The sequence below is a fragment of the Hemicordylus capensis genome, chromosome 1, assembly GCF_027244095.1.
Source record: "Hemicordylus capensis ecotype Gifberg chromosome 1, rHemCap1.1.pri, whole genome shotgun sequence".
Classification (NCBI taxonomy): Eukaryota; Metazoa; Chordata; class Lepidosauria; order Squamata; family Cordylidae; genus Hemicordylus; species Hemicordylus capensis.
The window spans coordinates 346,462,177-346,483,051 of record NC_069657.1 but is presented as its reverse complement, the minus strand read 5'-3'; the positions used below and the strand labels follow the sequence as shown (position 1 = coordinate 346,483,051).

The 20,875-nt window shown below is 43.2% G+C and overlaps 1 protein-coding gene across 12 annotated transcripts in view; it reads right to left on the bottom strand.

Moving 5' to 3' along the window:
• Positions 1-20,875, bottom strand: part of LAMA2 (laminin subunit alpha 2) — a 759,697-nt gene that overhangs the window by 40,883 nt on the left and 697,939 nt on the right. For all 12 annotated transcript variants that reach the window (XR_008313916.1, XM_053286200.1, XM_053286222.1 and 9 more), the window contains 3 exons: positions 19,897-20,059; positions 17,467-17,611; positions 16,187-16,325 (listed from right to left, as the gene is read on the bottom strand). Coding sequence is in view for 11 of the 12 variants with exons in the window: in XM_053286200.1 (XP_053142175.1) it covers positions 16,187-16,325; positions 17,467-17,611; positions 19,897-20,059 (447 nt within the window). In the remaining variant the exon portion in view is untranslated. The remainder of the gene's footprint in view (positions 1-16,186; positions 16,326-17,466; positions 17,612-19,896; positions 20,060-20,875) is intronic.

The window sequence follows — 20,875 nt, the reverse complement described above, 5'->3', positions numbered from 1 at the left end:
TCCTGAGAATTGAGGCGCATGTTAGATACAGAGTTTTCAAGTATTGGTACTGGCAGTTTGAATTGGGAGTGGTATGTTCTGCCTCCTTGTAGTAGGTTAGCTGCTATTCCTGTGGAGGCTACAGGGAGTGCGACTTCACTTTGGCCACGCACTGTGCTGAGTATGGTTTTATATAAGTATGTTTTTCCACTGCCTCCTGGGCCGTCCAAGAAAAAGCAGCGGTGGTCAACCTCATCATTTTGGCTTGCTGCTAATATTTGTTCTATGGCTGCTTTTTGTTCATCATTGAAGGTTCTTGACATCACCTCTGCTGTTTGTCTTTCATAGGCTTGGTTGTATCTATCTGTAAGCTGCTCTGTATTTTGTATGGTGTATGTCAAGCCAAAGTCTGTGCATTTCTTTCCGTGGAGTATGGCAATTTCTTGTAGGGCGAGGTCACGGCATATTGTGCACTCTGCATTGTGTAGCATATGTTTATGGACATAATCCTCAATGAGGTATTGTTCGTATTTTGTAAAGAGCTCATGCATGTTTTGGAGGGATGCAAAGACACAGATGTAGGCAAAGAGTTCTCTGATTTGTTTGGGCATGTTGTATTGTGCAGCATCTTCTAGTGTACTTTCCCACACTTGTTAGTCATTTATGAGCCCTCTTGTTTTGGCAGCTTCTTGGTAAGTTGGGTATTCATTTCCATCTACGCTTCTGAGGTTTTCATAGGATGTTGCTCCTGGGACATGTAGCAGTAGGAGGCGTAGGCAGTAGCGCTCTGGGTCTGATGGTAAATTTACAGAATACATTCTGCCGATTACTTTGTCTGCATCACGTTGTCGTAATTTCCACGTGCTGTTTGCAGTGTCAAAGACATAATATAATGGGATGTCTGCGTATAATATGTTTCTTGCTTTCTCGTTTTGTTGATTCAATTTGAACCATGCTGTCAATTGTGTTTCACGACTTGCTGCTCTGTCGGTTGCTGTGCCAATGTTTTCGGGGTTGAAAATTACTGCTTGTTCGTTTGGGAGATGAACTGCTAGCCTGTGTACTGTATGGGATTGGTAATGCATCTCAAATCCATTTAGATGCCATGCTGCTTCTGGCGCGCTGACATACCTTGAATCCATGTAGGTTTTGATTTCATCATGGTTCAAAGTGTCTTGTTCTTGGATCACCACTTTTGCGCAACCATGGCCCTTGTATACATATTTGAAAAGGTATTTTACACTCTTAACTGAAGCACAGACTTCAACGTTGATGTGGCAGTTATACTTTAGGGCTAGGAAAGGATTATACGGTACAACCCACCTGTTATCAATTGGTTTTCCTTTTTGCATTTTGCTTTCACCAGTGTTTCTTCTTCTGTATTTGGGGTAACCGTTTTTGTTTGCAATAGTCTGTTGTTGGTATTCTTTTGGGAATTCTTTTGTGCATTTTTCATTGGACATACATGGTGAATGCTGATTGTGAGTTCCACATGGTCCATGGATCATATGCTTTGTAATGATTGCATGAAGTCGCGGTGTTTTTTCAATGTCTGGGATTTCTGCAGATACTATGTTGTCTATGGAGGCTTCGGTTTTTGGTTTATAGTTTTCTGCTAGGATGAGCAGTATGTGTGCATGTGGCAAACCTCTTTTTTGGAACTCTATGACATACACAATGGCTGTGGGTGGGCCAAATATATGCTTCTTGCAGATGTCATCAATTAGTGATCTCAGTTTTAGGTGGAAGACTCTTGCCACTAAATCTGGTCGTGCTGCAGCAGTTTGGCCATGTTCTAGGTTTTCCGCAATTTCATCCCACTTGGGGTTGCATGTCATTGTAATGAAGAGATCTGGTTTTCCGTACTTTCTGACAATTGCCATTGCATCCTGATAGTTTTGGAGCATGTTTCTAGGGCTACCTGGAAATAAGGACGGCAAAATAAATGTCTTTCCGGGGATTTGGCCTGTTGCATTGGCTGCTTCATTTAAGTGGTCCATCAATCCTGAGTATTTCTCCACTCTCAATTTCGGTTGATTTTGCCGGACAAAATTGAGTCTGTTGGCCTCAGTTTTGACATATGCATCTACCATGTATTGCTGCATTAGGCGTCCAGCATTTAGGAAGGCGTTGAAGTCGTCTCTGATGGATAGATGGTAGCCATAGTACTGCATCTGGGTGACTCGTACTCTTGGTGCACGTGGCTGTTTTGTTAAATCTTTTAAGGCTTGTGGCCTAAGTTGTAAAGGTATGTCTATCCCCCAGCTTTGTTCTCCATAGGGGAATAGCAATGGGTACACCATGGGCTCTAGATTGGGATCTAGGACACTAATCCTTTGTGTTATTTTTTGGTCTGGTTTGCCTGCACTTGGTTTGCAGTGGATTAGTAGATCTCTTTCCAGTGGTGGTTCACCATCGTTATTTTGGAAAATAAATGCTACCTCATTATGCTGTGGTGCATTATAATGTCTTGGGTTGTTCTCACGGTCATTCTCAAGGTCACTTCCTTAATAGCATTGCCTGTCTGGTTTGCATCCTCTTGACACTCTGTTTCTACTTGGTGTAGCATTTTGCAAGCTTTAGAAAATGGATTGTTCTCTGCCATAAGTGTACTTAGTGCTTGCATAAGTTGTGGTTTTATTTTTGTATTGGATTTATTTTGCAATCTTCTTTCTGTGGCCTCAGTGGGGTCTAAGATGTATAATTGCGCATATTGTCTTTCTTGGCCCTGCTGTGGGTGCAGCGTGCCTGTTCTGTGGCAAATTGAGCCGTGTATCTGGAAGCAGTACGGGCCATGGCCTGGTGGTGGTACTATGTTTGCTCCCATGGAGGCAAATGCTAGGGCACTATTAATTGATCTGACATTCTCCATGAAGTTCCTGCTGTGTTGTTGTCCTGTCATAAGATGCTGGATGAATGGATTTGTTTTAATGGGGGGTAGGTTTACTTTCCCCTTTGAGCAGCATTGTGTAAATTTTCGGTCTGTGGGTCTTTCGCCCTCAAAATGTTTAGCATTACAGAATTCACATCTTTGGTCCAATTTTCCACATGTGTGTGGTCGGATGTTGTCTTCCTTTATGTTTGATATGTTATTTATTATTGTTGTTGTGTTTATTGCTGCACATGTTAGTTGTTGTCATTGTATCTGTTGTTTTTGTGAAGTCTGTTCTCTTCTGGTTTTTTCTCTGTCGGCGTCTCACGTGCGTTGTCATTGTTGCTCCTCTGGAGTCTTGTTTGCTCTCTTTTCTTTTCGTCTTTGAATGTTTTTCTGATGTTCTTTTTTATTCTCCTCTATTGTTTTATTTGCTCGTCTTTGTTTCTCTCCTGTGGCCTTTTTTTTGTTCAGCTGTTCCTGGTGTTCTGTTGTCTCCCCCTCTATTTGTTGTGTGTCATTGGTTTGTTGTCTCTGTCTTTTGGGTTTGGTTTTTTTGTCCTCTTTCTGTGTTTTGTCAATGTCTTTGCTATGCTCTATGTTTTGACATGTGTGTGTAGCAATGTTGTTTTCCATATTAATTGCTATGTCATTGGGAGATGTTGTTGTGTGTTTTGTTGCACTTGTTTCCTTGATCTGAACTCTTTTCTTTTGGATTATTTCTTGTCGTCGTAATTGTCGTTCAGCAGCAGTCTTTTCTCTTCTTTTGGCTCTTTCTGTTTGTGCGTATTGCTTGTGCTTTAATAGTTGTTCCTCTGGACTCTGCTTTTCTCTTCTTTCTTTGCATCTTTGCTTGGCTCTGTCATGTTTATTTTTTAAATCTTCAATTAATCTTTGTGCTCGTCTTTGTTTTTCTCTTGTGGCCCTTTTTTTAAAGCTGCATCTGTTGTGCTATTATTTCTTCCTCTATCTCTTGTTTGTCTTTGGTTTTGTTTTGTTTTTTGTCCTCTGGGTTTGGCATGTTTGTCCTCTTCCTGGTTTTTGTTGGCCATATTTGTTTTTCTGTACTGGCTTATGTGTTTTGGGTTATTTGTTTGTTTGCCTTTTTTGCCTTATACTGTTTCTGCAAGATGCTTTGTCTTGGGTTTTTTTTCCCCCCTTGGCTGCTGGATGCAGGTATAATATAGGGTGGTCTACCCTTCAGAGTTTCCTCTTTATTAAAGGCTAGGTGTACTTAGTAAAGCAGTGTCAATTATTTTCTGCCTGATGCTGTGGTGGTTTTTTATTTTTATTTTTTATTGGTTTTTCAGTTAGAAGTTCTGACAATTTTTCAAGTCTGGTTTTTTTGGGTGGGTAGCTTGAATCAGCAGGGATGTAGGGGAGGTATGGCCTTTGAAATTCCCTCCTATTCAAAGGCTGACTTTGCTCTCTCTGCTCTCTCACGGCTCACCTGAGCATGTCCAGAGTGCCTCTCCCTCAGCCTTGCCAACTCCGGGCTTTAGTGTGGAGAAGGGCTATCCTCCTGAGTCTACAGGTGTCTCTCTTTAGAAGGTTTTTGAGCTCGGCTGCTGCTTTGTGCTTGTGGCACTGAAGCACTCCTCTGCTGGTGACCGTTGGATTGACAGCTTGTGGGCGCGAGCGCAAATAACTGCTTCCCCCCCCTGCCCTTGGCTGTGGGTGGGGGTTCCTTTCTGCTCTGTTTTTTTTGGGGGGGGAGGTGCGGGGTCCGCCTGTGGCCGCTGCCTCAGTCTGTGTTTTTATTTTTTTATTTCGTAGTGTTGTCTCCTGGGTGTGTGTAGTGCTTTGTGTTACTGTGTGTTACTTTGTGTGGGTTTTGGGTTTGTGTTGTGCTTAGTTTTGTTACTCTTTGTTACTTTTTGTTCCGGGGACTCTTTCCCCTTGGCCGGGCTGTGTGCTGCCCCAGCCGCCCATAGTGCCTCCCGCCCTTGCCGCAGCCGCTTCTTCCCTCCGCTTCTCCCTCCTTCTTCCGGACGCTGGTGCGGCCCAGCCGTCCGAAGCAGCTTGCTGGCGCCCAGCGTGCATGCGCCAGCCAGCGGGCAACAGGGCTGAGCAGCGGCGTGCCCCGCCCTTTGTGACTCCCGCGAGCTCATCCCTGTTGCCAAGAAATGGCCCTCTCCTGGGTCATGGTGGCCATTTTGAAGGCCACCATGCATGCACACTGGCTATTTGCGTGCCCAGTCATTTGCATGCCCTACTCTTATTCAATTTAAATAACCACCCATCCCAGGATTGAATCATGGGATTCTATGTACTTTGTAGTTTGAGTTTCAAAGGCAAACTTTCATTTTCCAATCCAACTTAAATTACATTTTCTATATGTCAATATGTCAGTCCCTAGAAAGGTATGGATGGGCTTTACCTCTATGTGAAGCCTTTAAGAGCACAGAACTCTTATTTCAGGGTTTCTTACAACATCTCCCAAACGTTAGTGTTTACTCCTATATAAAAAGGCTAAGCTATTATTGAACTTAAAGTCTGTATTTAATTTTGTATGAAACTCATCTGTATCAGAGGATCTGCTTGTATACTAAAGGGGCTCTGGAAAAGAACCACATATTATGTGTGGCTCCATTCTTATTCTTAGACTAGCCGACCCCCGCACAGAGCATCTGTGTGCTCTTTGGGGCCGGTGGTTACCTCTCCCCCCCCCTTCTGTCCCAGTCTCCACTTCCTGACCACGGCCAGCCCGTGCTGGCCCCAGCGACCTCTCCTCCCCACCACCACTTCTGTCCCCCCCCTTCTTCCCCCACTTCCTGGGCCTTGCTTCCGCGGCGGGCCTGCCGCTGGCTCGGCTTGCCTCCGTGGCCAGGCCAGGCCCGCCACCTCTTGCCTCCGCGGCCGGGCCTGCTGTTGCCATGGCAACCAATCCTCCTGGGTGCACCTCAGCCAATCAAGTGCCTCTGCCACCCAGCCAGTCAGCTGGGTGCTGGGATGCACATTCCAAGGCACACCTATGAGAATTAAATATATAGAATGTAGCTGCTGAAGTTGCAATTTGAATGGGGAGACTAGTACTTGAGGAAAGGGGCTTTTGGGGCTTACACCCTCACACTGATTTCCTGCTGAAAGTCTCCTTCTACCTATAGCTGGTTTAATCCTGCTGGAGAAAAGATACAGGTGCTCATATATTCTCTCCAGCGGTGGTAAAAGAGACTGGTGGGGAAACTATCAGTGATAAGGTGTCCTGATGCAAAATTGTTAAAAGTCTCTTTCCAATACTAGTCTTCCCCTTTAAAGTGCAAGTTCAGTAGTAATGCTGTATATATTTTAAAAGATGCATACAGAGCTATATCCAAATTCTGGTCTCCGTAAGTTGAAGAACTTCCAATTATGCAGGAGGGAATGATTTTTGTCAAACACCTTCAAGTCCTGTTTGTGAGTAATCAGAGACATTTTGCTGCCTGTTGCTGAAACTAATTGCTGTACTTCTTGTCTGTTCCTGTAAGGCAATTCTTATGATCATAAACATACACGGAGAACACATACGCTAGAAACAGAAACTTTTCTAGCCTGAACCACAACATTAGAGCCAAGCGCTTCTCAACATATTTTGAAAATAAATCCTCTTTTGATATTGACATTCAATTCTCATAGGGTTTTGAACATGTTTAGTTACTAATTTCCTTCACGCTGAGCAAAAACTCCAAGAGAATTCTTTTTTTTTTTAAATGGAGCCTGTACTTGGATTCCTTTTTCCAGCAAGAACCTGATATAATTAATTAAAAAGAAAAGACAATCCTACACACAGTGGCATAATTAGGGAAAACGGTGCCCAGGGCAAGCACTGAAATTGCGCCCCCCGCCGCACCCCCCCTCCACCCCCCCAACATACATCTGACTGACACACATGTTTCAGAAAACTTTTATTTAAAAATTTAAAAAAAATTACAAAAATTACCAATATCATACATGTGGTCAAGCTCCTATCTACCACTTCAGATTTATTTTTTAAAACTATCCAAATTGTGGGGCTATCATTAATTTGTTTGGATAGCTCAGGTTAAAATGCTGGAAAATGACAAATTTCAGTATGCTGGGGCTCATGAAATCCCCAAATATTATGCGGGGTTGTACTTGGAAAAACTAAAAGAAGTGCCTGTCTAATTCTCTGCTATGCATTGTAGCATCACGATTACATAAGTTTTAAAAATAAATGGAGAATTTGACTTTTCCCAGATACTCTGAAAATAATTAAATGATATGCAGAGTAAACTGTGTCACTGCTTGGAATATATCCTAGTATTTCAGAAAGACAGTAAAAATGAGAGAAAGAGCAAGAAACTCCCAGTGGGCCTTAATACTAAGGATTTCACATTGATTCAAAGACAAACTGACCATTAATAGCCATATTATTAAGACATCACATTTAACTCACTTATCACAAGAAGCAAAGTAAGAGCAAATGGATACAATCTTAGCTCATAAACTTCAGCTCAGTATTCACAAGCCCTTATTCTCTGTACATAGGGCCAATCTGAATATGTGTACAGTGACATATTATATTAATTTTTTTTTTAAAAAAATTACCTGTAGCCCCTTCGGGGGACATCTTAAAGGCTGTGGGGGGTCTGCAAAGTTTCCCCCTCCTCCCACTGGCTTCTAGGGCCTCACAGGCACCATTTGAGCATGTGCGGTGGTCATATTTTTAAATATATATATTTTAAAAATGGCCGCTGAAAACAAAATGGCCACTGTGAATGCTCAAATGGCCTCTGCGAGGCGTGGCCATTTGAGCATGCCCAGTGGCCATTTTGTTTTTGGTGGCCATTTTAAAAAAATTATTTAATTTTAAGAAATTGCACCCCCCTTCAAGTGGCACCCGGGGCACGTGCCCCCCCTGCCCCCCTATAGATACGCCCCTGCTTACACAGCAAGATGTAAACAGCTGTGTGAAGATGCTAGCTAAGGGTTTGTTGCTGCAAGTGTGCGCACAGCGTACGGCAAGGCGGTGCTAAGCATTTAAGAGTATCTTGATTTGCTGCAGCAGGATCTGTTGCCAAATGAACAGCCCCAGAGCAACAACAGCTGGAATAAATGCAGACAGAAATTGCTTTTTGCTTTGCCACCTGTTGCAAGCTGCACTGAATCCATGCAAAGCAGAAAGCATGCACGTATTGGTTTAAATTGGATGTCTTTTACCTTGATTTCATACTAGGATAGAAATGAAGAGAGAGAGAGAGAGATGGGGAGAGAGAAAAAACAATTTTATTTGTAATTATAATATTGATAGTAAACCCCATTCCTATAAAGATACAATTTTTTCAGACTGGTCTCATATAGGCTACCTGAAGAAACACATATAGTTATATTCAAATCTATATACTATTAACAAAACATGTGTGGATTAGCCTTGCATACAAGAGAGGCATTTGCCCAGAGAAACCTCCTGGAAAAAATCAATAAAGCTTGTCAAAAAATAACAGGGAACCATCAACTCTGTCCTTCTAGCCTTAAACCCAAGCCATGAGCCAACACTAGTGTGTATGTGATAGCGTGCATGTGATAACGGGTTGATATGGTCTGTTAGATGTTGCGGGGAAGAGTGAGAGGAGATTCTCCCCTACAATATGCCCCCTTTCTCTACGGACAGGGAAAACACATAGAACTGTTGGTAAAGATAATGCATGGAGGAGTTGGCGCAAATCTACCACATACTGGGATCTCCTACGGTAACAACAGAGGCTGCTGGATGTCACACTTCTCAGCTGCTAGATTTGTCCTGTGTCATCGGATCTATTGGGGTAGAGTAGTTCTTTAGGTGCTTCATACAACTGGTGTGAAGCACCATTCGGGTTAGTGCAGGGAGAGTGGGTTTAGCCTGCTCTCCCCGCACACGGGCAGGGAGCTGTCCCTGGGTGGCCGGATCGGCTGCCCACAGGATTGCCTTCTCTGTCACGGAGCTGGTAGGTGCGGCAGGGACTCGGGGCCAGCCGGCCCGCGGAAATTCCAGGATGCCCCGCGCAAGTGCGTGGGGCATTACAGAGAGACTCCTGGGGCTGGGAGGCAAGTTTTAGCCTCTCGGCGGAGGTCTCCTCGTGTGTTGCCATGGCACGGAGCTGCGTCGCAGCAGCACATGATGAACCAAACAGGGGTAGTGGAGCAATCACTCCACTAACCTCGTCTAATGGGAAAGGTACTTTTGGCAGTTTGCTGGCGGGAGCTCTATGGCTCCAGTGGCAGCAGACGACCAGGAGGAATTGGGCTAGGCCCCCTTAGCTTGATTTCTCCTGGTTGTGAGAATAGTTTCCTTTTCTGCTGTATCTTTAGGCCTACTGGTTTCATGGAAATGGCTTACAACCAGGGAAGCCTAGTGGGATGGGGGATAGGGAAGAGGAAAGGGCAATTTCAAATACATGCTTCACAAAACTGACAGAGTGAAGATATAATTTCAGTATTGTATAATACATCATGTGTGAAAGTAGATTAACTAGTAGTAGATCTGCAGGCAGGTAAGGTGAAATTTAGATCTAAGGTGGCATCTAACATATCCCATATCATCAGATTTCAGGGTTATCTAATGAAGTTGGTTAGCATTGTGTTCAATCCTTCATACAAGGAGGCTATTCACACAATTGTAGAATAGCGCAGTGGTTCTTGAGCCCAGTGGTTCTTGAGCCCCCTGGTTCTTGAGTGGGTAACCTGCTCAAGTAGCCTGCCCCTTAAACCGGGTTTGTGGAGCGAGCAGTCCGCAAACCCGGTTTTCTGGATTGTGAGTAGCCGCAGCGTGGCTACTCACAAGTAGACCCCCGGTGGGAGGCTGAAAAGCAGCCTCCCAGCTCGGGGGTCTCCCCAGTATGCCCTGCGCACTCGCGCAAGGCATTCTGGAGCTTCTGGGGGTCACGTGGCCCCCAAACTCCCCAGCCCCCACTGGTTCTGTCATGGAGCCAGCAGTCGTGTGGGCAGCCAGTCCAGCTGCCCAGGGCTCCCACCCTGCTCGTCTGCAGGGAAAGCAGGCTTAGCCCACTCTCCCCGCAAAACTGGCAAAAGCGGGTCTTGATCGTGAGACCCGCCTCAAGATATAATTAGGAAATTGGTTACCTTAAAATGTGGTGAAACTTACTAGCTTTAAGGATAATCAGACACATTTATGAAGAATGTGTTTCTCAAAAGCTACCTTGCAAGAGAGCTAAACACAACTCCTATATACAGAGACGGTATACCTCTGATGCTGAGACATCAATAGAAGACCATAGTTTTCATGTTCCCTTCTGACCTGTCAGAGCATTGTTATATAGAGGATGCTGAACCAGGGAGGCAATGCTTCTACTGTATTTCCCATTTGATACTAAACACAATTGTATTGTATGTTGTTGGGCTTCATCTTTTGCTAATATGCATTCTGGCTGTTTTAAATTTGTACTACTAATTTCTGCTTTAAAAAAAAAATCTGTGTCTAGAACAAACAAAAAACAAAAATTTTAAAAATGCAATAAAATGACAACTTGCTTGACTCTGTAACAATTTGACAGCTTATCATTCCAGATTTATCTGCATACCAGAAGGTCACTTTATTATTGTTGTTGGTCAATATAGAGATGAAGCTGGTAGAGACAAACAGGGTTGCCTGTATCAAACAGTATCTGCACTTTGTAACACAGAGATATTTGCGATGCAGAAAGATTCCCTCAGACTTCAGAAAAGTTACAGAAGTTATTTCAAAACAGTTAAACATGTATTACATCTCAGCTCCTTGTCACTTTCTTCAGTATCAAAATTGACTTTAAAGTATACTGCATATCTTTTATACATAATAAAATTTGTAATGGAATATTTTTCCTGAAAAAGCAGTTCAGTAAGTACTGAGTTCATGAGTGAATAAAATGGAATTAAAATATATTGCAGGGTGGAGCAATGGAAATATACATTTTGCCTCAGCCATCTTTTTTTAGAGTATGTCTGCTCCTTTGCATGTACAAGCTGGGACTGGGGAGGTATGGTTTGCAGCAGAGAAACACTGGGCAGTAATAATGGGCACTTCCCCTGTCTGCTAGTGTTTACCAGAAACTCTTTCCTAGTACCTTTTCCTCCAACCCAGGATCCAGACGCATATTTGAAATGGGATCGCAGGTAAGGGCAGGGTTAAGGATCCTCCACACCTAAAGCAAACTGCACTTTTCTGGTCTCAATATGCATAGAGAAACAGTGGGCTTTAACGAGCTTTGAAGCAGTGGGTATTAATGGCTTAGCTGTAATGGTAGTTCAGTCCTGATACAATATATAAAGTGCGGTGGTTTTCAGAAAGATTGCCTATTGGATGTTTGATACCTTTGTAATGTATGTTATCTTTTTTTAAAAGAAAAAAATAATAGAATATGATTTTTTTTAAAAAGATGCTTAAGAATAGTATGTTTTAATTCCAATAATGTAAAGCAATTGCTATTTTCAGTAACAGTCCCTGATCCTCTCTGAAACATACACACAAGCCAAACAAGTAAGCTACTTCAGTATAGGGGTGTGCACGAATGGTTTGCTGCCAGATTGGTTTGGCATTCACCCTCCTTGGCATGACCTCAAGAATGTACGCTGCCTTGTTTAGAAAGCCACCCGTGCGGTGGCGGAGCGATTCCAGCCTTGTGTGGTCACAAAAATTATTTATTTATTTAGCAAATGTATTGACCGCCTGACTTCCTTAGATTCGAGGCGGTTTACATAAATTAAAACAACAATGAAGACAAGAGAAGAAGGGGGGAAAGGGGGGGAGAACAAGAAAAAAGAAAAAAGAAAAAGAACCCCCCCCACACACACATTAAAAACTAAAAGCCTGGCAAAAGAGAGAAGTTTTCAGGAGCTCTTTAAAGGACAGAAGAGAGGGGCCATTACAAATCTCCGGAGGCAGAGTGTTCCATAAAGAGGAGGCTGCAACAGAGAAGGCCCTCCCACGAGCCTGGGCCCCACGTACCTCCCCTGGGCCCGGAACACTGAGAAGGCCCACCAGAGACGACTTCACAGGGGCCAGCTGAAGCTTCCAAGTCATCTTCAAAGGCAACCCCAGGTAGAGCGCATTGCAGTAGTCCAACCGAGAGGTGACGAGGGCATGAGTTATGGTTGCCAGGGCTTGCCGGTCGAGGTTCGTCTGGCCCACCAGACAAAGCTGGGCAAAGGCTCCCCTGGCCACAGCTCCCACCTTCTTTTCCAGCAGGAGCCGTGAGTCCAGGATAACCCCCAAATCGCGAGCCTGCTCTTTCACTCGGAACTGGAACCTGGCCAGCTCGTGAGCTGAACAAGAGCAACTCTGTCTTGGGATTAAGCCTGAGCTTGTTTTGGCCCATCCAAACCCTTACAGCCTTCAGACTAACATATTAATATTCAGTCAACATATTCATGGCATCCCTGGATCGGCCCGGGTTAGTGATGTACAATTGGGTATCATCAGCATACTGATGATACCTCACCCCAAACCGACAGATCACCTTACCCAGCGGCTTCATATATATGTTAAAAAGCATGGGAGAGAGGACCGAGCCCTGCAGCACTCCGAGCGGGAGAGGCCATGGGCTAGAGCACTCACATCACATGCAAACTGTCTGAAACCGTCCACTAAGGTAGGAACGGAATCAGCACAACACTGGTTGTGCCCCTGATTCCCAAGCTCTGCAGACGATCCAAAAGGATACCATGGTTGATAGTATCAAAAGCCACTGAGAGATCTAATAGAACCAAGAAAGGCATGCTCCCCTCATTGAGGCTCTGATAGAGGTCATTTATCAGAGCGACCAATGCTGTTTCCTTGCTGTGCCATAGCCTAAACCCCGACTGAAAAGGGTCAAGGAAATCCACTTCATCTAGGATTCTCTGTAGTTGAGCAGCAACAACATTCTTCAAAACCTTTGGAGGAAGGTTGGAGATAGGTCTAAAATTATCTAATATCTCTGGGTCATGGAAAGAAGACTTCAGAAGAGGATGGACCACTGCTTCTTTCAAAGCTAGAGGGATTACTCCTTCCCTGAGTGATGAATTCACTAGCTCCTGGACCCAGGACCTCACCCCTGCCCCCGGCCAAACAAATCTACCAGGAGGGACAAGGATCAAGCAAACTAGACACTGTACTCATACCACAGAGAGCCCTATCCACATCATCAGCCTCCACAAGCTGAAACATATCCCAAATGACATCACAAGACATTACCTCCATCACCTCAATGGACATAGCACAATCAGAGTCCAACTCAAAGTGGAGATAAGCGACCTTAACGACAAAGAATTTGGCAGAAACATCACAGCAGCCCTTCGGAAGATCTTCCTTCTCCAGTTTCTCCAAAAGGGTACGAGTGATCTGAAATAATGCCACTGGACGGGATTCCGCCAATGCAATGAGAGCAGAGAAATAAGCAGACTTCGCCACTCTCATTGCCACGGTATACACCTGGACATAGGAACGCAACCGTATTCGATCATCTTCGCTCCCAGTTTTCCTCCAGCATCGCTCTAGGCATCTGTGGATGAACAGACACCATGCAAATGGCCTCTGTGCATCCAAGAAGGCCAGAACCACTCCACTGCCATGCAGGCAGCATCCTAAACAAGGCAGTGCACACACTTAGGAGGTGTGGTCAGGTTTGCTGGCCAGGTATGCATCTTACTACCTCTCTCACTGCCCCTACCTGTGGGAATGAGACAAATCTCTGCGGCCAACTCATTGTGGGACACCTCAACACGGCCAACTCACTGCAGGGACAACTCAATGCAAATCTCCAACAACACTTCAAAGCAGCTCTCTGTTCTCTCTTCGCAAACAAACAGCCCGCCCCTTCAAGCAAACACTGTAAATTTAGACATAAGAATAAAAGCCAGTTATGAAACTGTAAGTGTTCACAAACAGCCCGCCAAATTTGGAAAACCCACACCAATTACAAGGAGAGCCAAACACTAGCACGGAATTCCATAGTGCAATAAAATGCTATTAATATGCAAGCTCTGGAAATGTATAAATTTACAGTGTTTGCTTGAAGTTATAACTGTTTTTATGCAAATGATTTGTATGCAAACTCTATGATAATGAGGGGAGCGGTTATATTCATGCAGTTATATGGGCCTATAAGAGGTGATGGCTTGTTTTGTTTTGAAGTGCATTTGTTTTGAAGTTCAGGGCACTATCAGGCTTGCTGGTTGCGACTCAAATTCAAATAAAGTAATAATTGCGTTTCTGCTGGTTGCTGGCAGGAGCGGGCTGCTCTGTGCCTCCTTCGCCCACTTCTCATCCCTATAGAGAGAGCAGGAAACTGTTTTGAAGTGCGGGGCACTTGAAGTGCCCCACACTTTCATCAGGCTTTTAATTTACTTTTTCTTTTAGTCTCCTGTTTTAAGTTTAACTTGATTTTTATCATTTGTGTTTTAGCATGTTGGACCAAATGTTTTCATATAACTGTTTATGGGTTTGTTTACCTTCTTTGTGAGCTGCCTTCTGATGTGCTGTATCCCAGAGGTAGGAGGAGACATAAAGTAATAAAGTAATAATTGTGTGTCCGCTGGTTGCTGGCAGGAGTGGGCTGCTCTCTGCCCCCTTCGCCCACTTCCCATCCCTATAGAGAGAGCAGGGAACCGTTTTGAAGTGTGGGGCACTTGAAGTGCAGGCCGGGCTGTTCTGCGCCTCCTTCACTCACTTCCAAGCTCCATAGAGAGAGAACAGGGAACTGTTTTGAAGTGAGGAGCACTATCGGGTTGGTTTGTTTGCGAAGAGAGAGCTGGGAACTGCTTTGAAGTGTGGGGCACTATTGGGTTTGTTGGAGAACGAAGAGAGAGCAGGGAGCTGCTTTAAAGTGTTTGCTGGAGATTCACATTGAGTTGTCTCTACAGTGAGTACTTGTAAGGTACTTGTAATCCTCACTGGATTCCTTTTTACAAATATTAGCTGCTGAACCGGTTTGGTCAAATGGACCAGACTGGCCAGTTCAACCGAACCAGTTTGGCAGCATGCAGTTCTGCTTTTGCATATTTTTGGCTTGTGCACAGCCCTACTTCAGTATTTTGTACAAGAATCAATATATATGACATTTTTATTTGAACAAAAGCTTTCCATGATACCTTGGGAACTACTTTTGAAACTGCCCTGAGTTGCAAACATAGTTTACCATGTGGCATAGGATGAAGCTGTTTGAAAGGGAAAAAAAAAAAGGTCAAAAGCTTTCTTGGGAATATCAGAACCACTTTGTACAGGCCAACTTTTAACCAGTGTGGAAGCCATCCTTCAATAACCAATATGTGCTAGTGTGGAGTATGTGTGCAATAAGAAGCCATGTTGGCAAGATCAATCATGTGGGTCTTTCCCACCCAATCAGAAAGACCCACTCTATTGGTCCTACTCACATGGTTGCCTCACAGTGGTGTGGAATGGCACTATGGAGACACATTTCCTGTGCCACTGCTTTGGTTTGAAGGTAGTCCTAGTTTTGTGGTTTTCCAGACTACAACCATCTATTTTATTATAAGGAAGTTTTGTTCCTTCAGTTACCATAGCACTAGTGAGGCAAGTGTGGCAATCTGAGAAATACTGGCTTTACACAGGCTAGCAACATACTGTACTCCTGTCACATGCCCTAATCCAGAGATCAGCATGCACTGAGCTGAATATATGGATCCTTTGTCCCATTTTCCCCCAAAGAAGGAAGCTGATCTGTGTGAACAAGAAATGTGCACTTGAATCAATTCCTGCTCTCTCGCTTTACATTAATGGAAAAACTATTCCAGAATGATGGAGTTCAGTGCATGCATTAGACATCCTATACCCAGGAGAAATGTGAATTGCAGCAAGGATGTATGCTTGGCCAGAAGGTACACAATAAGCGTGTCTGGGCCTTTGGTGGAGTACTGGCTTTGGGAACCTTCTATACACTTCCGTAGGTTCCATCATAAATGAAATATTAAATGAAAAATAAAAACTAGAATAGTGGACAGCCTTTTCTAATATAAACTGACATTTAAAAGCAGATTCTGAAGGAATTGGGGAGGGTTCTAAAGTTTTCTTTCCTAGATCGAATAGCCCTTGCTGACAGGGCTTTTCAACAGAGACACAGATGGGAGAAAGACAAAGCAGAGGTGAGGAGAAGGCCAACTTTGGAGGCAAGGTGGATGGCAATGGTAGAGGCTGTTGTGTTACTGTATTCTACAGGGTCTAACATTTCTCTCAAGGTTCAGCCTTCCTAAAGGAAAGTGTTGGTTTTGATGAACATGTTTCTCTTTTTCTGCAAAAAGCGTTATCTGCTATTTTGGCACAGCAGAAAAAATGGGGAGGGTTCTGTTTTCCTGGATTATTTAGAAAATTTAAAGTACTAAGAACAGTTTTCCTATATAATTTTACAGTGTGTTAAATCTCATTACCTTCGGTTTTTCCGTGTTGGCAATCCACCAAAATATATTGACTCATTGGCTTTCAAGTTGAGACCAAAGTGTCTTCCTGTTGAAATTGTTGATATACTCTCTTCCTGATTGGAGTCTATGTCTACAATTGATATGTTAGCTGAGAAAATTTAGAGAGAAAGTTTAATATCAATCGGACCTGCAGAGAAAGTTTCAAATATTTTTATTTTCTTGAGCAAAGGCGTATGTTCATACCCTTAAAGGTTTTTTTCCCCAAGAAAAGAAAATAAACTCCTTGAAAAATAAATCTAAGAGTATTTTCTAATGATCAGTTTACTACTATTTTATTTATTTAACATATTTATATACCACCCAAAACTCGCATCTCTAGGCAGTTTACAATAAAGTAACACACATTAAAGCAAGATTAAAACATTACAACCATTTAAAAATTTAAAAACAAAGTTAAATTCTATAATTCAAAGGCTGGATGTACAAATAACTCTTAAAAGCCTTTTTCAAAGTTGTTAACCACCCCCACCCTCACCACCCTTTAGTTTGCAATGCTTAGCAAAGTGGACAGGAAAGAGCCTTCTGGCAGTTTTCTGGATTGGTCCTTACAAACTCTGCTAGGCTATTCAACAGACATATAGGTGGGAGTTGGAGAACATTTTCATAGACTGGAAGTCCACTTCATCAAATGCATCATGCATTTGATGAAACAGACTGTAGCCCTGAAAGCTTATGTTGAATAAATGTGTTGGTCTTAGGTGCCACAAGACTTGTTTGTGCTGCTGCAGACTACCGTGTTAACAAAAAAGTGTGTATTTGTAGTCAGAAACCCTGCCCTCCCAGCACTTAACTCACTGCCTTTTGAAGCACTTTGAGTGATACAAGTTATAAAAGGCACCATGAAGCACAAAACCAATTTACATTCTAACAGAAATAGCGTAGGTTTGTTTTATGAACTTTGAACAACATCAGGGCACTGCATGAAGAAAAAACGTTTTTCACTCAGATGCATTTTAGAGTGTAATTTAGGCAGCTGTAAGGTAGAATTATGCCTGAAAAATTAAGCTACCATTTTCAAAAGAAAATCATAAGAGACCTGTTTGACACTGCAATCAGTCATAGCTAACCCAAGCCATCTGTAATTTTACCAGAAGAAGTTGCTAAATCACTTTCTTTTACAACTTTCTAAACCCAGCAATTTTGTACATCATCTTCTCCATGATTAGATAGTTAGCTATGCTGGATAAGATAATTAGGACGTTTATGATGTTATCACTGCAAGAACTCACCTTGTTTTAGAATTCTTGACAAGGTGAATGATTTCCATTTCCCATCATTGTGATTCTGGTTGCCGACAACAGAAGCTGTTCCTGAACCTAGATCATAACTGACTTTAATACGCCCATCACTGAGCTCTATACTCATGAAATCTTTCTGTTAATGAGAAACATTTGAAATATTACTGAAAGACAGGTTCTATTTTTTGATACAAAATAATATTTTTTTAAAAAGTTAAGACAGTGCAAAGACATCATCAGCAGGGCTCATTTATTGCTGCCTCAATTCCTGTGAAGGTCACAGAAGAAACTGGAAAGACATTGCTCTTTAATTTTCAATCAGGCAGTAACCTATTGTTAATGGCAAGGTACAGTGCAGTGAGACTAGCTTCCATTAATCACTGATATGCAGATCCAGTTAATGTAAAAAAGATGATTTGAGAAATAAATAACTTCTAGCTCACAGCTCCAAATTAATATTCTTCTTTTGCAGTTGCTCCTTAAAAAGTATATATATTCATGTTTTATATTTCCGGATAAAGGAGAAATTGAAATTGTATGAAAGTATTTGTATTACATTGTTTTGATTATGGTTTTACAGTAATATTTTGCACTGAGAACAGAACAATACAAAAAAAAAAACCAACAGAACCAGATTGGTTCAATTTCCTTTATCTAATTAAAACTATTAAACAGATGTTTAAAATAATTAGAAAGGTGACAAGTGCTGTCTTCCTCATGGGGACCACATTTTAAGAGACAATGGTCAACATCCAGAGAAGCATCCACACATGCTTCTGTGGGCTTGCAGTGCAGTGCCGGCAGCCTTGCCAAGAGCACAAATACTTTGAGTCAAGCTGACAGTCATGCAACATGTTTATGATCTAACTAGCACTTGTGTAGTGTGAGCACACTAGGGCAAGATTGCTGGCACTTCACTGCAAGCCCACAGCAGTGCGAGTGAATTGGCACCATCCACTGCACTGGAAGCAGGCTAGTAACATTACAAGATGTTGGCCAGTAAAGGGCTATGCGATCAACTATGTGCGGATCTCAGGAAATTGATCCTTTTCTCATCAAGCCATTGCCAAATTCCAGGGAAAAACTTTGGAAGCAACCTCCAACACAACATGAAGAGTAGAGATAAAGAAGGGTGATCAAAAGGGTGGGGGGCACCAAACATAAGTGAATGCTAAGAATCACTTTTATGTGTCAATATTTGATGATCTATCTGAATTTTCAGATATTCACAAGTATCTCTGGGATTTAACTGTCAGGCTAGCTTGGAGGCAAGAGTTTTATAGGGCTTGATGGGGCCAAAGGGCTATGTGACCAGGCTAGGGGTCAGCTAAGCATGCTCAGCCTTTCACTGGAGGTTAGGAGGTATCTTTGCTCCATGGAGGTTTACTCGATCTGGATTGCTGAAAGGTCAGAGCATAAGTGACACAGGAGATACGGTAGAGGCTGGCTACTGGCACATTGCATCTGTTGAGCCTAAAGGCGATCCACTGGTCTGTGAGCACAGCACACTCACACACAGAAGAGTCATATCTATTCTGCTGATTTGTGCTCTAATTTTCTTAATACTCAAGGTGGCTAACAAACTACATATAAAAGATTTAATTAAAAGTAAGTATCCGGTAAAATATTATTAGCAAGAACTATGAAGGCAAACAATGGGGCTATTCCCACGAGCAGCAAAAATCAGGTTAGGAGAGCCTAGCCTGATTTTTGCTGCTCGTGTAAACCACCGGGCTCGCATGTGAGCCCAGTGGCTTACAAGCAGCTAGCCCGCTTAGGTAGCCTGCCCCTTAAACTGGGTTTGTGGAGCGAGTGCTCTGCAAACCCATTTTTAAAAATTGTGAGTAGCCATGCCGCGGCTCCACACCGTGGCTCCTCACAAGTATACGCCCGACTGAGAGGCTGAAAAGCAGCCTCCTGGCTCAGGGGTCTCTCCAGAATGCCCTGTGCACTTGCGCAGGGCATGCTGGAGCTTCTGGGGGCTATGTGGCCCCCGAACTCCCTAGCCCTGGTCGGCTCCGTGATGGAGCTAGCAGTTGTGTGGGTGGCCGTCCAGAGCAGACTGTCTGCTCATCTGCGGAGAGAGCGGGCTAAGCCCGCTCTCCCCACAAATCCCCTAGAGGCTCTTCACACTAATCGTGTGAAGAGCTTCAATGAGTATTTTACAATACAACATAAAAAGCAATGTACATTAAAAATTGTAAGAATACTCCTTGTAATATGTATTATGCAAGCTTCTGTATTCAAAAAACCATCCTGATTTAGTTATAACTAATCTCACATTGGACATAAAACTCACGGTGTTCACTGAGTTGACATCTATCATTAGCCTAATGGTATATATCTTAATCCCTGTTTACAAGGTACTGGGTACTCCATAACATTAACAGAAGAGGACAAAAGCATTTAGGCTAGTTTTACCAAGTCTTGTGTAGCAAGGTACATAAGAAGAGCAGTGGAAGAGAAGGTCTTGAACTTGAACATGACCATGGAAATATTTGGGTTCCATCTTATTGGGCGGCTCACCACAGCATAACCTTCTCCATCAAACTGGACAGTTCCCTCGCCATCTGCCATCTGTGGGCTAAGAAAGCAAAACAATGTTCTAAATCTCAGCAGGATCTGCCAGATTTTCCTAAATGAATAACTCAAAAAGCAATTATAGGGATTCAGAGCTGTTTCATAGAGATATAATTTCTGAATTGTTCTGATCCTATATATATTTTGTTACCTTCAGGAGGGGAAATCAGTGTGTGTGTGTGTGTGTGTGTGTGTGTGTGTGTGTAGTAGGGATGTACATGAATCAAGGTTTTTGCAATAAAGCCATTCATTCATGAACCAAGGTTTGTGCACTGGTTGGGTGTTGCTGACCATGCAAATGGTGCCTGCGCATACACGGAATCCATGTGTGTTCTGGCACTGTGCACGGGTTCTTGGGGGCAGTGCCATTGCAGCAAAAAGCTACATGCAGCAGTGGAGAGCAGGTAACGAAGAACCTGCTTGCCTCTTTTTTAAAGATCCCACTCACCGCTCCCCTCCCCTCAGCGTCGAACTGGGGAGGATTGTGCAATTGTTTGGTAGCGAACCAGTGCACAAATATTGGTTTGTGTACAAACCAGTGCCTAACCAGTGCACAAATCTTGGTTTGTGTACATCCCTAGTGTGTAGTCTTTGTTGTTGCTTGGTGTGGTGGCCTAATCAGAGATCAATAAAACAATCTATGTCAGAGTTTCTTAACCTTGGGCCCCCAGATGTTGTTGGACTACAACTCCCAGAATCCCCAGCCACAAAGGCCGTGTCTGGGGATTCTGAGAGTTGTAGTCCAACAACATCTGGGGGTCCATGGTTAAGAAACCCTGATCTATGTTATAAATACATGATAGAACTTGAACAGTTTTGG